This window comes from Dufourea novaeangliae, unplaced genomic scaffold, assembly GCF_001272555.1.
Source record: "Dufourea novaeangliae isolate 0120121106 unplaced genomic scaffold, ASM127255v1 scaffold133, whole genome shotgun sequence".
Lineage (NCBI taxonomy): Eukaryota > Metazoa > Arthropoda > Insecta > Hymenoptera > Halictidae > Dufourea > Dufourea novaeangliae.
Window position 1 is genome coordinate 1396957 of NW_015374011.1, and position 17020 is coordinate 1413976.

The window sequence follows — 17020 nt, forward strand, 5'->3', positions numbered from 1 at the left end:
ATATATGAAGTAGAAATCATGTTACCATTGTGTTGTCACTGAAATCTTACCTAAAATCGTTGCACGCGTGTGTTTATGATTGTGTCTGCGCGTATGTGATTTCGGAATATAGAAATTCAAAGACATTTTCATCGACAAGAGGACAATTAAAAAATAAAAAATTGAAAGTTGCGGCTATCAGTAACATGGTAAAATTTAATCGATCTTAATGTTAAATGTCTATTAGTTTGTACCGCGTACGTGTTTATGTAGGTGTGGTATACATTACATTATAGTATACATATCGACAAGCTCTTCGATCGATTCGTATATTCGCGAAATGTAATTTTTCCTCTTCTGTTGCTCTTTTCCATTTCTTCGCCAACGACTGGTTTTCCAAACGGGTGGCTTTCACTGGCTGCAGCCAGTAGAAGCAGTCATCCGCGAAACATCGTGGAATTTGTAACGGGGAATTAGCATATCATAAATACTGATGATCCGGTTTGCGTGCGGGTACACGGCACCAGACGGGGAGCTTATGATCGTATCCGTTTCGAGTTGGTATCGTCAAGCTTTCTTTGGGACTAGATACATGAGAAAATCTGCGGACGATCAAACGATTGTTTTTTCTTATACATTATCTACATATACTTTTACGCGTCGCGATTGATTCACGTGTTTCACATATAATTTCAACCGAAATAAACACGGTGAAATGCAGTCAAGTCTTTTCTCCGTTATCCATCATTTATTTTAGGAACTTGTTGCAACATGGTATAACGTTTTCTTCGCATTGCACTCTCTACATTAGTCGTACAGGATTAATATTTACAATGGAATCGTATATCATAAATAGGTACGTGTTTTCGATTTAAATAGTTCTAGAATAACGTCAGGATAAAGTTACGATTGTAAAGATAGAGTCTTTCACGCGTATGTTTCTCGCGTTTCGGTAACTTTTATACACTCGTTTAGACGCTTCGGAAATATATATGCGTTATCGCAAAGGCGTGGACATGGTATTTTTGTGATACAGATCGTAGAAACCGCGTGTGACAGACGTGTACTACATGTCAGGAATAATCTACTCGTTGTCCGAAATATTCCAAAACAGTTGTTATTCTGTAGAATACGATCGCACAATTGTCGTCCTGTAATTAAATCCATATATTGTTTTGTTCCCTATATGTACATACAAGTGTCGCGACATTAATAAACTGACGTACATAAGTAGGATGTATGTATGTATGTATGTATGTATGTTCGTACGTACGTACGTATGTATATATCTATGTATGTATGTACATCTATGCGATTTGAATTTCGATTTGTTTTCAGTCTAACAATCGAGTCTTACGATCACGAATCCCTTTTACATGTAAACCTTTTGTTTAACACATTATCCTGTATGGGAACTAAGCATCAACGCACGCTGACAATATCGTAAATCTTCCTTCGAGAACAATCGAACGTACCGAGAAGTATCGAACACGGCAGAATAGCGGGTTGGATTATTTTCGATTTCTATTTGGCGCACAACAGTTTTTTTTTCTTTCTTATCGTTCGTGTTGCTCACCATTTTATACCACGTAAGGCCGATAAAGCGGTTCTTGCAGATCAGTCGTACCACGTTGTGTGTCCTGTAATGTTCCCTTGGCGTCCTCCTGCGAACTCGGTGAGTTTCCGCTAGGATCACCGCTTCCAGCTTCCCTCTCGGTATTCCTCGTATTGCCTCCGTCTTCCACTTTGTTATTCGTACGTGCCTCTTGTTGCGCCTTTTTACTCCTTTTCCACTTCATTCGCCGATTTTGGAACCAAATTTTCACCTGAATTTAAACAAACTAATCAATCATCGATGGGATTCATTGTGTTACGACCACTGGCTGCGAGACGTAAAACTGTGTCTACACTACATATGTGTACAGTATAACAACTTAAATAGGAAAGATATAAAATTGATTACATTTGGAGCATTCGACGCGAAATCGGACACTTATTGCAGTAACATTTCGGATTTTGTTGACACTTGGTTATGTTTTAGCGTTTAGTGATATATAAACGTATCTCGGAGGATTTTATGAAAATTTTTTAAATCGTTGATTCGACAGCTGTTTGAAATATAGTGTCAAACTTTTATCAGTAATTCATAACTGTTGAACTAACAAACCGATCAAAATGAGCTTTGTGGGAGCCTATACTGGAGACATAATTTTACCTAATAAAAATTATTTCAGTTAAAAAAACATATATTTTGTAACCATTTATATTACAAGTTATAAGAACATGTTGTACAGCAAAGTTATATAACAATTCGTTGTACAACATTGTGTCGCTATATAGTGCAGACGCAGCTTAACACGCGCAATTCTTCGAGTCGCCCCCAAGACGTACAAAAACTCGATGTTTTCACCCTAATACCGTACGAAAGTGATGTAAATCTTTTAGGCAATATATCATACGCTCGAACCAACTCACCTTACTCCCGACTCGATTACATCTCCACCCTTCGGAGAGATCGCGTGTGCCTCCTTTTCCCAGTGTAGTAGATATATGTATACACCTACTTGTGTATATGTGTAAGCGTACAAGAATACTAAGATATGAAATTCCGACGCGACGCGAGGCGACGTGCCGCGATACGCATAAAGGAAATCGGCAAATGTATTTTATGACGTCCTTCTTACCACCCGTTCCTCAAGATAGCTTATTCTGATTCGACGATTCGCATGGTTCGATGAGAAAAACAGGAGGACCATTTAATAAGATCTCGATTACTTTAATTCCGAGGCTACGGTTACGATTTTTTCATGTGCACACACGACACGAGAATAAGAAACGCATTTTTTTGTACTATTATTTATCGTTGACGTTCCGATGAAAGAAAATAAGGAACAAGAAGAGAAACAGGAGACGACGCATGACGCAACGTTTCGACGTTCGGAAAGTAGAAGCTCGAGGATGGAATCGGTTAAATATCGAAACAAATCAGGGATTCAGCCTGCCATAACTCAGACTTTCGTCGCTGTTTGCCAAGCGATCCGTCAGAACACGTAAGCTTCGAAGTTATGTTTAAGTTGTTGAACTACGCGAGAGAATCGCCGGTTCGTATTTAGTGTGGCAATAGGAAAGGATCCTGGATTGCTTCATGGATTTCCTTCGATACATTTTTCACTATTTCATTCCGTTTTTGTTTCACGGTCTTGAATAGAAACGGTCATTTGAAAGCACGAGTGACTCTATTATTCTATGCTTGATGGCGTGTGTATCGTCGACGTATTACACATTATGCCCAAGTTGATATTGCAATATGAAAATCTTACCTGTGTCTCTGTGAGCATCAACGAAGTGGCCACTTCGAACCTCTTCGGTCTGCTGAGATATTTGTTTTGTCTAAATTGTTTTTCCAATTCGAGAAGCTGTTGCGAAGTGAAAGCTGTTCTTGGTCTTCTAGTTTTCCCAAGAAGAGCGTGCTGCGCCGCGCAACCTTGAAGCAAGCAAATAGGAAAATTAAAAAAATGTATCGGTTATTCGTCACATCCGATACGGAAGCATAATACGATAAAATTACGTTTAACAATAATTGTATTGCTTCGTCAGTATAAATACCAATCGAGAAACCAATAAAAATCATCGAATGCTAATGCAATTATCGCGAGTGTAAATCCCTATGGGTGGCGATGGTATGATTTGGGGTTGGAAACGGTCGGGGGGGGGGGGGGGGGGGGGAAGGTGAAAGGCGAGGGTAGCCGCCCTAACGATTAGCCCTATGAGTCGACTCTTGGTCGCATTCGAATCTCCCCCTTATGATTTCACGAGCGCAAATCGAGGCGAAGTTTAACCCCTGCCGTAATGCGATACATCGCGACACGCTTTCATCAACCTTACCCAATTTGCTATTTTTTTCGCATATCCGTATTCTCGATTTTCTACTAACATGTATAGTGAATTAAACCTTCGAACTGTTATAATATTGTCGATCACGCGTTTGTCTCTGATTTTTCAAATGGCACACGACACGAAGGATATGTTCCTCGAGACATAAAGACATTGGATATACAGTTGTCTTTCCATAAAAAAAAAAATCATTTTATTTTTACAAGAGATTTGTACCGTTTCTCCTTACGGTGGCTTTCGATGCGAACGCCTCCACCCTCCTCCGGCTAAACCGTAGGTATAGCAAATGTGTGACCGGCTGTCAATGTTTGTACACATGGCAGTGTTTAGTCCCGCGTATACTCGGATTAATCTCGAAGGTGCGATACCCTTATGTCGTCTCTAATCAGTCGTTTAATCAAACGTTCGTCACCCGAAACACGTTCCATTTTTCTGCGCTGAAAAACCATTCCTATTGCACGTATCTATATCACTCGTGTTTGTATCATAGGTATGTATGTACCTGTACCTATATAAAATCTATACGTACGAGGTACCGTGATGACAATGTCGAATTGGTACTTTCAATGATATAATTAATTCCGAGAAATCTAGTGGCCACCTTGCGTTTTTCATAAAAATTACCTTGACGCGCGTGCATCTAGTACCTACTTAAGCGTTGAAAATTAAGATAACGTTACACAGGGGACACGTTGCATCGTATCGGTACTCGATACGAACAGTTGACAGCACCGGTTCCGCTATTTACGTTACATATAGATATTAATCGTTTCCCCAAACGATGGTTTACCACCCGCTGCGCACATATGGTCCGTTTGGTGATTTTCGTCCCGGTGTCTCGTAACAATTACTATTTGGACGATTGCCCCTGTTGCCCCATACAACCCTCCATGATTTACCACCGTTGTATCCTTTTCTCAAATTTTACGCCCGGCTGGATACGATCGAAGACGGTATTCGTCGGATATTCTTATTACGAAGCTCGACGAACGAGCAAATCGGCAATTGTAAGAGATCGAACAGTAGGTACGATTTCGTTATCGCGCTTCCGACATTTACTCTGTCAATTTTCGCCGATTTATTCGAGCCGAAACGCTGTAGCAGTTAAGGCGAAAAGGAGAGTGCGCGAGTTATGACAGATGTCGGTAAACAAGAGGGGCGGCGTCGGCGGCGACGGCGGGCACCAACCATCGAGTGGACAATTACCATTTTCGTACTTCTCCATGTGGGGTAAAGCTGTGGGGTGCTGTTAAGGTTAACGTCATCCCCATCCCACCACACTTTTATCATGATAATTTAATTTATTTGGGGGTCCTATTAGCCGCTTCACGCCAGCTCACCCTTAAATCGTAACGATCGCCACGCCGGTAAACACCAGCTATTATCTATACTTGACACGATTTTCTATTCACCACTCTTCAGTCCTTATCTATTTCTTCTCTTTCCTCTTCGTCTTCTGTATGTTCATCTTTTTCAAACGATGAAAATTTCATTGTTTCAGTCGACAATCCGTTAGGTTAAACTCTCCTTCGTGGAGAAGAAAATGAGCGAAAATCTTGAAAGTATGAGTGACCATTTAGGTTTAAGCAAATACCCTTTAAAGCAGAACAACTATTTTAAAATTGGTCCAAATGACTTGAGTTCTTTTGTGAAGTTAGGGACATTAGTTTGCTAAATGATGTGTAAAAAACATTGAAAAAGTTGGTCGGAATCGCGAAGAAAATAGTAAAGGCCTCTTTTTACAACTGTTTAATCCGAGGATATAATGAAAATTTAATAATAATTGTAAAAAGCAATCATTATTATTTTCTTCGCAATTCCGACCAATTGCACCTTTTTCAAATTTTGTTGACACATCATTTAGTAAACTAATGTCCCTAACTTCACAAAAGAACTCAAGTTACTTGGACCAATTTTAAAAAAGTTCTATTTTAAAGGGGTGTTCGAATACTTTTCTTACCAACTGTACGTATGTACATAGAAATTACCACTCGAAATCGATTTACACACACACACACACAATACATATTACGTATTGGCCAATTTTCAGCTGCAAAAATAAAGAGGACGAACACATTGATGAGAGGACTAAGGACTGTATAGGGGATGTGTATGGTACTCCAACGTCTTTTCTTTCATTCGTTTCCTTGTTCGGTTGGTTCCTCCTACGATTTTCTGCAGTCTCTAGGCCTTCTAGTTTACCAGTCTCACACGTATCCCCATTCTTGTTCTCTCGTTCTCAAGTTCCGTCGATGGGTGTGAGCCGACGCGGGCGGGCGTACGCGCGCGCGCGCACGCTCTCGCCAGATCATTTTCCCTCTCCTTGTTTCGCATAGCGACGGAAGCTCCGCCTGTAGCCCCGAGTCCTCGATACGACCCGCCTCCAAATTCTCAACCCCTCCGCGCGTATAGGAGGTGAAGGAAGACGCGAAGGGCGAGGGTAACGTTGCTAGTATCCCACCATCTCCCTGCACCCTCGATCGTGAGACGTCATCGACTCCTCTTACTCCGAAAGAGGAAAAAGTTGGCCAATTTCCGTCAGAGATTATTTTCCCAGTCCGAAATGGTTGGATTTAATTTCAAACTCGCCCCGTGCTCTCGCCACAAATCACGTCATAAACATCCAACGCGTTACCGTTTAATTTTCCCATAGAACTGCCTGCAAACTGTAACCGTCTGATATTTTGCTTCCCTCTCGCCGCATTATCCAGGGACTGGGATATCGTTACTGCTTTTCTATTCCCCGCGTAATAATCTGGCAGGGGTAGATGTATGTAAGTAAAGTGGGTTGTTCAGAAGAAGTCCTCCGAGACGGCACAGTGGCAAGAGGGGCACTTCGCTCAGACATGGTGCTGTGTGCTTTGATTGGTCGATGTCATCGCGCTGACCAATAGAAATAAAGTGTGTGCCGAATAACCAATCAGACTTGTATACTTTTCGGAGGCCTTCTTCTAGGCAACACACTTTATACACATACGTCAGCTTTGTTCAACGAAGGCTTGGTGTTTTTACACGGTTTCACGCAGAGCAAATTCACGCTGAACGCAATTATATTCGCAGAATATGTGTGCACACGTGGAGACACGTTACCGTATCATTGAACCGATAGGTCCATACCTACGCGCCGCGACGAAACCAGATCATGGTGATATAGGATGGTGCGTTTCGGCGAACGTGGAACACGTTACACATCGGGTAACCAAGATCTGTTTGCTTGCGGGCGGCCAAACTAGCTGGCAGCTAATTCAGAAACACCATTACCGTTTATATGCCTATAGATACGTATGTAGACTGATGCGGCCGCTACTACCACCAGCACCACCACCACCAGCACCACCTCCTCCACCACCACCATTACCGCCACTTCCACTGCCACTGATATTCCTTCAATCCTTTTAAATCTGCCTCTTCCGTTTGACCAATTTGTCCATGCACAGCTCTCAGTTCTCTCATCCACGTGTTCGTCCTTTTTATTTTGTCCAACTTTTAAATGTTAATGTCTCTTGTAACCGGATAATGTTGACAAAATGCGTGGCCCGATCAAGAAATAAACATCTGTGACATTGAAATGGAAAAATTCGTTGCTTGAACTGGACCGAACTGATTTCCGTCCTTGGATCATTTCAAAGATGAGCGAAATTAGCCGTTCGAGCGACGTCCAGGTCCGTGGAGTTTCCATGGTAACTGTAGAACGCTGGTGCCAGCACTATGGTATCGTTGGGAGAAGCTCGAAAGGGGATGAATAGACGGATGAATGACGCACAATTAACTAATTAAATCATCCGCCAACCCTTGGCGTGCTTCATCTCTCGAGTATCATCCCCCTTTTGTTGGCAGATCTCCTGCCATCTCGTCGACATCTTCGGCCATTGTTTCACCTTTGCGTCTCGTAAAATGTATAGATACCAGTCTTAACAGTAAAACGACCAGAGAAGCATATCGAACAAGTTTATAGATGTCTATGATCCATAGGTGTCTGCATACATATTTCTAATCCGATTTAGTACAACCAAACCGGTTCAGATAATGACGGACGTAGGAATTAGTACCTAACATATCGTAATCGTCCTCTCGATTATCATCTAGCTTGTTTTACACGATTATTGTCGTTATCACCACCACAGGGGGCATGGAACCTGTCAAGCGCATATTTTCTTACCCCACCGTCTTTGTTGCTGAGGCTCGGACCTCGAGCAAATAACGAATTTACAAGAGTCCGAAGCATTTCTCTCTATAATATTATTGTCTCGGCACGGACCCGAGTTCGGGACGATAATCGACAAAAGTCTGTATATTAAAATAAACACGTGCAACCGTTGTACAAATTCTGTGATTTTGTGGTAACATCTAAGAACACGACAGGAACAGTTTTTCGTTCACACTTCGGTGTAAAAGTATCGGGATGCAGGGGATATGTACATCCAGCGGTAGAAATTCGCGAAATGCGACACGGTCGCGTTGTCGTTCCAGTTAAATTTCGATATGGTAAAGCTCGACTTGCGATAGATGAAACATGGTGTTGTCGGAACGTTGCCGCGAGTATAACGCGCGACAAATATTCCGCAAATAAAAGCTCGCATCTCGTACCTCCACCCAATCCCTCTGTCAGCTCACGCTGCGGAGCCGGTGAGTCGCGCACTCACCATTATTTACATAACGTCGAGAGCGCATGAGGATGTGAAACTGACAGAGAAAGACGGAAAGAAATGGACAGAGATGGAGAGAAGGAAGGAAGAAAGGGTAGGTACGGGTAGTCGCGTTAGAGGGAGATGGTACGTACAGAGCGCAGGGAGGGCTGAACGGGACACGGTATACTCTCTCCCATCCGGCAATTTTTTAACAAGTTGAGTCCGTGTTCCCTGCCGACGCGATAACGGCCGTTTCAGGTGGGGCCTGGTTGCAATCGTTTTATTTTATTCCACGAGACCGCTTTTTTGTACTCGTTGTTCGTTTTACGCTATCGGGTTTTTCGCCTTTTTCGTCGACGTTGGATTGCTCGGCAACTACCAATCAGGATCATCTGACAGAAAGTACCCCGCGCTTCGCTCCGAGCACCACTCTCTCTGTTCGTTCTCTCTCACACCCCTTTACCCTCACTCCCTCATCCCCTCATACTCTCATCGTCTCTCCACCTCTCACTCTCTCTTTGTATCTCGGTTCCCCTTTATTCGGATTCGTTCCATCTCGGCAACCTGGTCTGCTACGTTCACCGACCAATTTGTTCGATAAAAGCTCTCGACTGATTGGCTGGACAACGCGGCCACGGCTCTTTTTTCCAAGCGTGAAATTTACCGTGGTAACCGCCTCGTATCCTTTTCTATCGCGGTCGCGAAATATTCGTCGGCCGTAGTCGATCTTTCGATGAATTCCTCAGCGTTCCACTCTGTTTTATCGAGTGTCACTTAGGCACCGTCGAATATCTTTGTCACGCAAATGTTGTGATTGGTTTAGACGTTTTTTTTTTTTTTTTCGTCCTATTGTCGGAGACAACTAAATAATTGTTCCGAGCCTTAATTATAATACACATTGTCGACGATGCGCTGTAAAACCTTCCCCTCGATGTTATCGTTTGACGACCGACCTAAAAACTTGAGTAGCCAGTCAATATAGGGCGGCGAAGCGCTACATTAGGCATGTAAACATTCGCTATCTGTCCATCGTGCGAGCAATCTGTCGATCTATTTCACGATGTTACTCTGTCCACCGTATTACCTCTAATACCACCAATCGCTGTAGATACGACTCCTCATCTTTCAAACACAACGTCGTTCTGCTCTTTGGTTTTTCTTTCACTTGCGATTTTTAAACCCACTAAGGGAACAATCAAATGTACTTTTCTGTGGTCCTTTTGTATCTCCAAATCTAACAATAGAACAACGATGGTATACGTTAAAGTCACACCCACCGACTAGATACTTATAACGTTACAATTGCAGTGTTTCCCATAACGTTATTTTATTCGTACACGCACACATACACTAACCCAGTCGATCCTAACAGTTGGCTTATTGGTGTCTAAACAGATCGACCAGTGACCGTTATCGTGTAAGTCTGATTACTTCTCGAATGATCCGTAAATTATAAATTTCGTTTGAGAAAGTAAACGCCCGGAAAAAGATAAGCTAAAGTAAAGAAGGATTCGGTTCTTACGAAAGGATGATAATTTCGGTCATCCGTCGATGATCGAGCTACGGATAGCTTCCCTCGATAACACGATAAAGGTGCACAACGACAAAAAATATGGAAGATGCATCGTATTCATAATCACGTAATAAAGACAAGTATAAATAATACACTTTCCAACCAGTCGATAGGGTAACTGTACGAATAGGTACACTGACGTGCAAACTCAGCTTCCACTAGGCTGAAAAGTGTTGTGGGGGATCAAAATAATTTAATAAATTTATTTCAAACACTGAAATACTTGTTAAACCGAATGTTAATTTGCCATACATTTCAAATAGTTCCCGATACTAAACATTCATTTTGTCCACTAGTGGAAGCTAAGTTTACTTGTAAGAGTACAACTGGTATATGCATGGATAATAGTATAACTAAAGAGAATACTTACCAGCTAAATCGGCTGGTAATCTGGGGTATAACATGCCAGTCCTAGCTAGCCATTCCAGTTGGAGTGGATGAATGTGATGTTGCTGAGGATGAGGTCCGGAAGCCTGTGAGTGTCCAATGGGCTGGCCTTCTTTGTGTATCGAGTGAAACGCGCTGCCACTCGCAGGATGATAATACAATCCGCCGGGATGAATAAGGGGTCCGCTCGGGTGTAAAAGAAGGGCTTGATTCTGTCGAGTTACAGCGGTACCAGTGCCAAGTGCGCCGTAATGGCCGGTCGGTAAATTCGAATTGCCAGGAACACCGTTGCCGGTAGGTTCCTCCGATCCCGGGGAGATCGGTGGACTCGAGACTGGACTATGGCTGGCGTTACTTCCAGAACTAGCGCTTCCGGTTCTCGTAGGATCGACTTCCATCGTTCCGTCGTCCTCGACGCTGTCCAATCGATCGATGCGAAATCCTCCGTTACCGATCGCCACACGATCCCCCCGAAAAATAGTTTTGCCTCGTTGAATCGAAACATCTGTCGCTGTCGCGGTGGTTGTTGTACCTTCTACGGAATCGACGCGTATGTTGGACAAACGAACATCCCGTATCGGTTGTTCATGAATGTCTTGCCGGTCGTTTCCATCGCGAACAATTTCCAAGCTCGGCGAGACCGAGCTCTGTTGCATGGGTCTGTCGAACGGATTCGGGAGCCTTGTCATAGACGACGAAGACGTCCTTTGATCATCCGTTCCATCGGTTCGCGTTGAAATTCCACCTAGGACCCCTCCAGATATTCCGAGGGTACAAGGCGATACCCTTTCGTGACCGTGCAGAACAGAGCTATTCCCTAAACAGGAATTCAGGTCGACGGTAGGATTTCTCGTGGCGAGCGGAAAGCTTCGATCGCGTTCCGATCGATCGTGATCGAGATTCTCCTGTTTTCCCGTCGCTCGGCCAAGTAACGCATCGATGCAGAATGATGTCTTGCCCAGCGAAACGTTCCGTTTGTCGCTCGAATGAACGGAATATCCGTGCGGGGACGTTCTGTCTGGTGAATTGTCCGATCCCCTGTAACGATTCGCCACTACGGACACCATTTCCTCGGTGAAACACTTTACGGCGGTGTCCTCCCGATCTCGAAAAATACTCGACGACTCGTGCTCCTGCTTCGAGACGGAGACAGAAACGGAGAGGGAGGATGGTCGTTTCGCGTCGTGTTCCTCGCGATACCTCGACATTCGCGACACGTTTTCGCGCTGCAACGGAGAATCGTTCGCCACGACACGTACCTCTTCCACTGTTTCAACGGTTTCGCTCCCAACCGGGACGCTGCTGGCTGATCTCGTTTCCTCCGACAACAGAGGCGAGCCACTTTGTCCACGGCTACTTACCCGAACACTTTGCGCGTAAACAGTATCCTGATTCGTTTCTTGTCGCAGATGGGCTCGACGTTCTCGTTCCTGTTGCCGTAAATACGAATTCTCCAAGGCGCCCTGCGCGTCGAAATGCATAGCTCGTAACCGATAACGCGCTACCCGGCGAACTAGTCGTTAACGCATTTTTCACCGAGTGTCCAGAAAGACGGTATTCACCCGGATACGTCCACATAAACCACCTTCGGACTAATTGTATCCACTTGGAATACGGATTCGGTTTCTTCGCCGACCACGTGTAATCCGTTTATCTACGGATAAACATTTCCCAGTGCTGTTAGATAATGTAATGCGATCGGTAATCGATCGCCGTTGGTGATTCGGTGACCCATCGACTTCCAATCCGTGTACGGAACTCGTCGGATCGATCGATCGATCAATCATCCATCCAAAAGCCCGCCCCCTAGCAAGTTCAAGACCGGCCGTCAAACGATTTACCCGACGACACCGAAATGTATTCCGTCCGCGATCGATGTACGTTTCAGCGACCGACGATCGAAGCCCGTCCGTTTCGATTTCGCGGCGATACGAGCGATTAACCCGACGCCGCGCCACAAAGTGACGTTGCAAGGAACCGCGTGTACGTAACGGGAAAACCGCTCCCCCTCCGCCACTGCGTTTCCGCGGTCAGTCGATTCTGCCACGCCTATCACGGCAAAGCTCGCGATTCTGCCACGCCTACGGCATCCCCTTTGTTCCCCTCCACCTTTTCTCCGAGCCCCGAACCGCCGCTCCGTGTCGTCGGTTTCAAGTTCCGATTCCCGATTCCCGTGCGTCAAGTTGCCGAGCCCCAAGTCTCGAACCTCGAACATCGAACCTGGCGCATCCTGCATGAAACTCGAAGCCCCGGATGTGTGCAGTATGAAATCAGGATCTCGTTGCACGCCGTGCCGTTCTTATATGGAAGAGAGATAGGTAAAGTTGGACGTGTGCGTTCAAGCCTACCCCCTAACGAAAGTACGGAAAGGCAAAGAAAGATCACGGTTACAGAGAGAGGGAAGAGGACCTGGGGCGAACGGGGGCGAATAATCGAGAGGAGAGACTAGCCGAAGAAAGAAGATAGAGGGAGAAAGGGAGCTATTCGGGAAGCAGGAGTCGTCGACCAGTACTGGACACGGAGAGAAGCACTTCCCCCCCCCCCCCCCCCACGACGAGTATGAAATGCGCGCTTAGGAGAACAAATATGCAGTTGGTGCCATGTGACGTTTAGAGAAAATTGAGGGGTGAAGGAATGCACCCAACTTTCGTTTCTATGCTGGGGTAATGCGAGGGTATTTGGCTGCCGTCCACCGACAATCCGAGTGATGTTGCTCCACCGACGATACTGTATCGTGATTTCACTTCCTTCTTCCTAGATTTTTCATGTATAAATACATTGGTTGTGGGTTCTAGTGTAGGATGATCACGAACTTGGCGCCGAATTATTTAAGAAATCTGATACCCAATATGTTCTATCAGCATTTCATTTTATTGTTATCGCTATTTTTCACTTCCGATATTGTCTATGTAGTAACATCAATTTCGTTGCGTCGCTCGGAAAGGTGGTATTGTGTCCTTTTCGTTGGATACATAGCAACATACCTTCTCGTCCGTACACCTTTTTAACAAAACGGCGTTGATATGCCTATCTACCCTTTTATCGAGCAGCTAATAGCTGCGTAATGGGCATCACGCCCAGTTTTCGAGTAATCGGTCTGTTATCGGTTGTCGAGCACGGTATATGTGTTTGTTTGTGTGTGCGTGTGTATGTACATATTTGTACACGTACATGTATATATACATATTATATATGTATATGTATACATATATATTATATCAGTTCTACGACGCATTTGCTTATCCCACTGATAAACTCTCTTTGCTTTTTAAAGTGTCTAGTCGACTGTTCCGAATTTTTATCGAACGTTTCTTCGTGTCCGAAAACAATCGTGTCTCTGGGTTCGCAGAAAGGATACTGTACTCCGAGATCACAGTTAATTACTCGTTCTTAAATGAATCGTTAAACAGTCACCATCTCTATTCATACCTGCTTGCTATGATTTACATAGTCCTCGCAATCTCTCTGTGTGTGTTCCTATAATGCTTTGAATGTAGCGCGACGGCTACGAGTTGAAGGTAAACGGTATGAGTTCGCTGGTCACCGTTTTTTAACCAAATAATACACAGAGGGCAGCTTGTTTACTTAAGGATCGAAGCACGTTCAACGTATTCGTGGAAGAAAAATTTTAAAACGACTCTCGATCTGCATATTCCCATGTTTAATGGCAGAGACTAGTGTAAGTAAAATTTATTCGACGAACGTACAAATTATGTCGTACAAATTATTATTTTATTATCGAATCGTTAGGGTTTCTCTACAATGTATATTGACAAACTACTACATATATCTAAAACTATTATATGTTTTAAACAACCTCAAAATGTTCGTTTCGTTCGGGAAAGTGACAAGACGAATTACGTATTTTCGTTGAAGTTTGTATGTACATTACGACGCATCCATTTTTCGTTGGTATGTAGGTATGCCCACGTATACGTACGTTTACAGTAGATAGATCCAATATGTAGGTGCAGGTAGCACCTTCCTTCCTTGACAGCCGAGTAAATATGAAAGATTTTCAGCTGGTGATTATGCTACGTCACGATAACCCAAACTTGTTTTCCTTCCACCCTTGTGTCAATTTCTCAGTCACGTCAAGCATGCTCATTATGCACGTACCTCGCTTAAAAGCATGTAGCGATTTTGCAGACACGATTAGGTATACCTACCGATTATTTATTCATTAATAATTAGTAATCGCTGTATTCGGCGATAAAAATCCAACTGGGTAATGTAAACGTTCGTTACATTTCATTATGTAGGTATAATAGGTACATATGTACGTGTATAATATAATATAAACTTGTGCAGATACATGCCTATATACCTACTTTAAATATGTACTAACACATACGTAAATGTAGGTACATATATGCCTATTTTCTTTCGATTACAATATTCATGTTACTAAACTTGTGCATAGGATTCGTAATTATTAATTGACAAATCGATCGATTTTCATAAATTGAACGATACAAATTTCTGGCATACACTATCTAAAGTCTTGTTATCCGTCCTCCAAAGTAATTAACGATTTGATGGTTAATTTATCCGTTCTTATCTCAGGGATAAGACTTGTTCGATCAACACCTTGATTGGGTATCACTGCCTGTAGATAAACCGTAATTGGTGTCATGGATTGGTTTGACATTGCCTCGTATATGTGTAAATACCGTTAATCGTATTTTATCGAGACTACCTCTGCCCGACTCGAGTCGACTCGATTACGCGTTAATTAATTTAACAGTACTTACAAAGCATTGGATTACACGCGAAAGACCAAAATCGGTAACTCGCACAAATAATTTGCGGATTAAATCCAAGGTATCTTGTAATTTTACAAACATCACGTTTAAACATACACAGTCAGGATTGCCTCGATTTTAAGCTAAATCGGAGGAATTGCATACCTCTTAAATCGTATAACTGGAATAGCCTATGTTTTGTTTTTTGGCTACTTTGCTTTTGCATTCCGCTCCATTCCATAAGTATCAGTTCTCCGCTTTTTTTGTCTCCTCTTTTCCCTTGGTCTTCACATCTTATTACTTCTAACCTTGTGCCTCTTGTGACTTTATCGATTCTCCTACTGTCTCACTTTGGGTTCGAATTCTGTTCTGTAATTAAAATCTCCCGGTCCCTATGTGGCCGCATTGCTGAGTTTCGCCCTTATCGACCATTACTTTTAATAGCGTTGTTAATGAAACTAGGTGTCGCCAAATTAACCTCTCGTTCCAGCAACACTCAACCGAAATTGAAAGCAGTAGAATTCTGACGATGGTAATCAACCGGTTATTCGGAACGCATGCGTGCAACAACGATGTTTACGTATGTACCTACATGAATATTTAGAATTTACGGATTCGTCCATATTAGACGAAGTCACGTTACATTACAGAACAAACGTACCTACTGAATATAACCTGGATTTATCCACGTTATGTGCGACATTCCGAACGTTGTCCTCCCCCACGAGGAATGTGGATCGAATACTTTAGCCACCGAAAATATTATTCAGAGAACCAAATAAAAAAAAAAAAAAAAAAAAAAAAAAAAAAAAAAAAAGGTTCATGAAAAGCTGATCGATAATTACGAGTGGTTCGATAAAAGATGCACAATAAGAAAGGAGAATATTGAAAAGAAACTGTGAGAGAAAAATAACAGCATGCAGCGAGTATGCCAGGTTTGAAAACCACTGGCTCCGGCTGATTACCGCGGTAACCACCCCCCGAGCGCCAATTAATCTTAACTTTTACGGGGCAAACACTTTTCATTAAGCTCGGTCCTGCCTCCAACCGGCGTCGAGTTATCCCCTCTCTGTTGCAACTTTAGCCACCCTTGCCTGCTCGCCTTTTTTCTACCCCCCCCCCTCTCTCTTTCGGAGCACGACTGGCTTCGCACTCATCCTCCTCCGAGAACGGCGAGGAACGGCAAGGAAAATGGTTCCCCAGACAAGCGTTTAATCTGGCTCTAATTAGCAACTTACCCTCTGCGCTTCCGTTTCAACGTTTCACCTGTTTCCTCCTCCTCCTCCCCTCCTTCTCCTCCTACCCCTCCCCTAGTTCTTCTCCTCCTCCTCATGCTCTTACTACTCCTACTCCGACTCCCTGTTTTCGACCTCTTTCCCCTCTTGCGTTACTTCATCCCTTCCTACCCTTTCTCCTCCTCATCGTTTCCCGTAGTTTCTCTTCTGCCTCTTCGTCCACTGTCTCTTTTACTCTTTCTACAACTGTTACCAAGCCTTCGCGAAGAGCAAGAATTGGTCTATGCTTCTCGTAGTAACCGGATATCCAATGTCCCACTCGTTTCTTCAACCATACGATAAGTTGTCCAGTCGCGTAATAGCCAAGTTTTCTTCTTGGCTGTCATCATTGCCCGTTAACAATGATCTTACTAACGAGTACGCTGTTGTTTCACGAGTACTCGTTCTACATAATTCATTTTATTAGTAGGGATTCGCCAGGTATATATTACTTTCGTTCTCGATACATACCAGTTTCCTACAGTATAATATATACATATTACCTCCGTCTATGATGCGACAGAATATAGGACTGGTACC

The 17020-nt window shown here is 43.5% G+C and overlaps 1 protein-coding gene across 1 annotated transcript; it reads right to left on the reverse strand.

The window, feature by feature from the left end:
* Positions 1 to 1559: 1559 nt before the first annotated feature.
* On the reverse strand, positions 1560 to 11942 carry LOC107188527. The gene is made up of 3 exons (XM_015576829.1): positions 10445 to 11942; positions 3300 to 3463; positions 1560 to 1805 (listed from the first exon to the last, which is right to left on the reverse strand). The coding sequence occupies exons 1-3, from the start codon at positions 11940 to 11942 to the stop codon at positions 1560 to 1562; spliced, it is 1908 nt and encodes a 635-aa protein (XP_015432315.1).
* Positions 11943 to 17020: the final 5078 nt, after the last annotated feature.

What these genes read in the sequence shown, in the direction of transcription:
- LOC107188527 (XM_015576829.1), bottom strand. Translation starts at nt 11,942, where the DNA reads ATGCATTTCGACGCGCAGGGCGCCTTGGAGAATTCGTATTTACGGCAA. An exon ending in ATTACCAGCCGATTTAGCTG is followed by an intron (nt 3,464 to 10,444) that starts GTAAGTATTCTC and finishes GCTTGCTTCAAG; the next exon opens with GTTGCGCGGCGCAGCACGCT. An exon ending in TGATGCTCACAGAGACACAG is followed by an intron (nt 1,806 to 3,299) that starts GTAAGATTTTCA and finishes GTTTAAATTCAG; the next exon opens with GTGAAAATTTGGTTCCAAAA.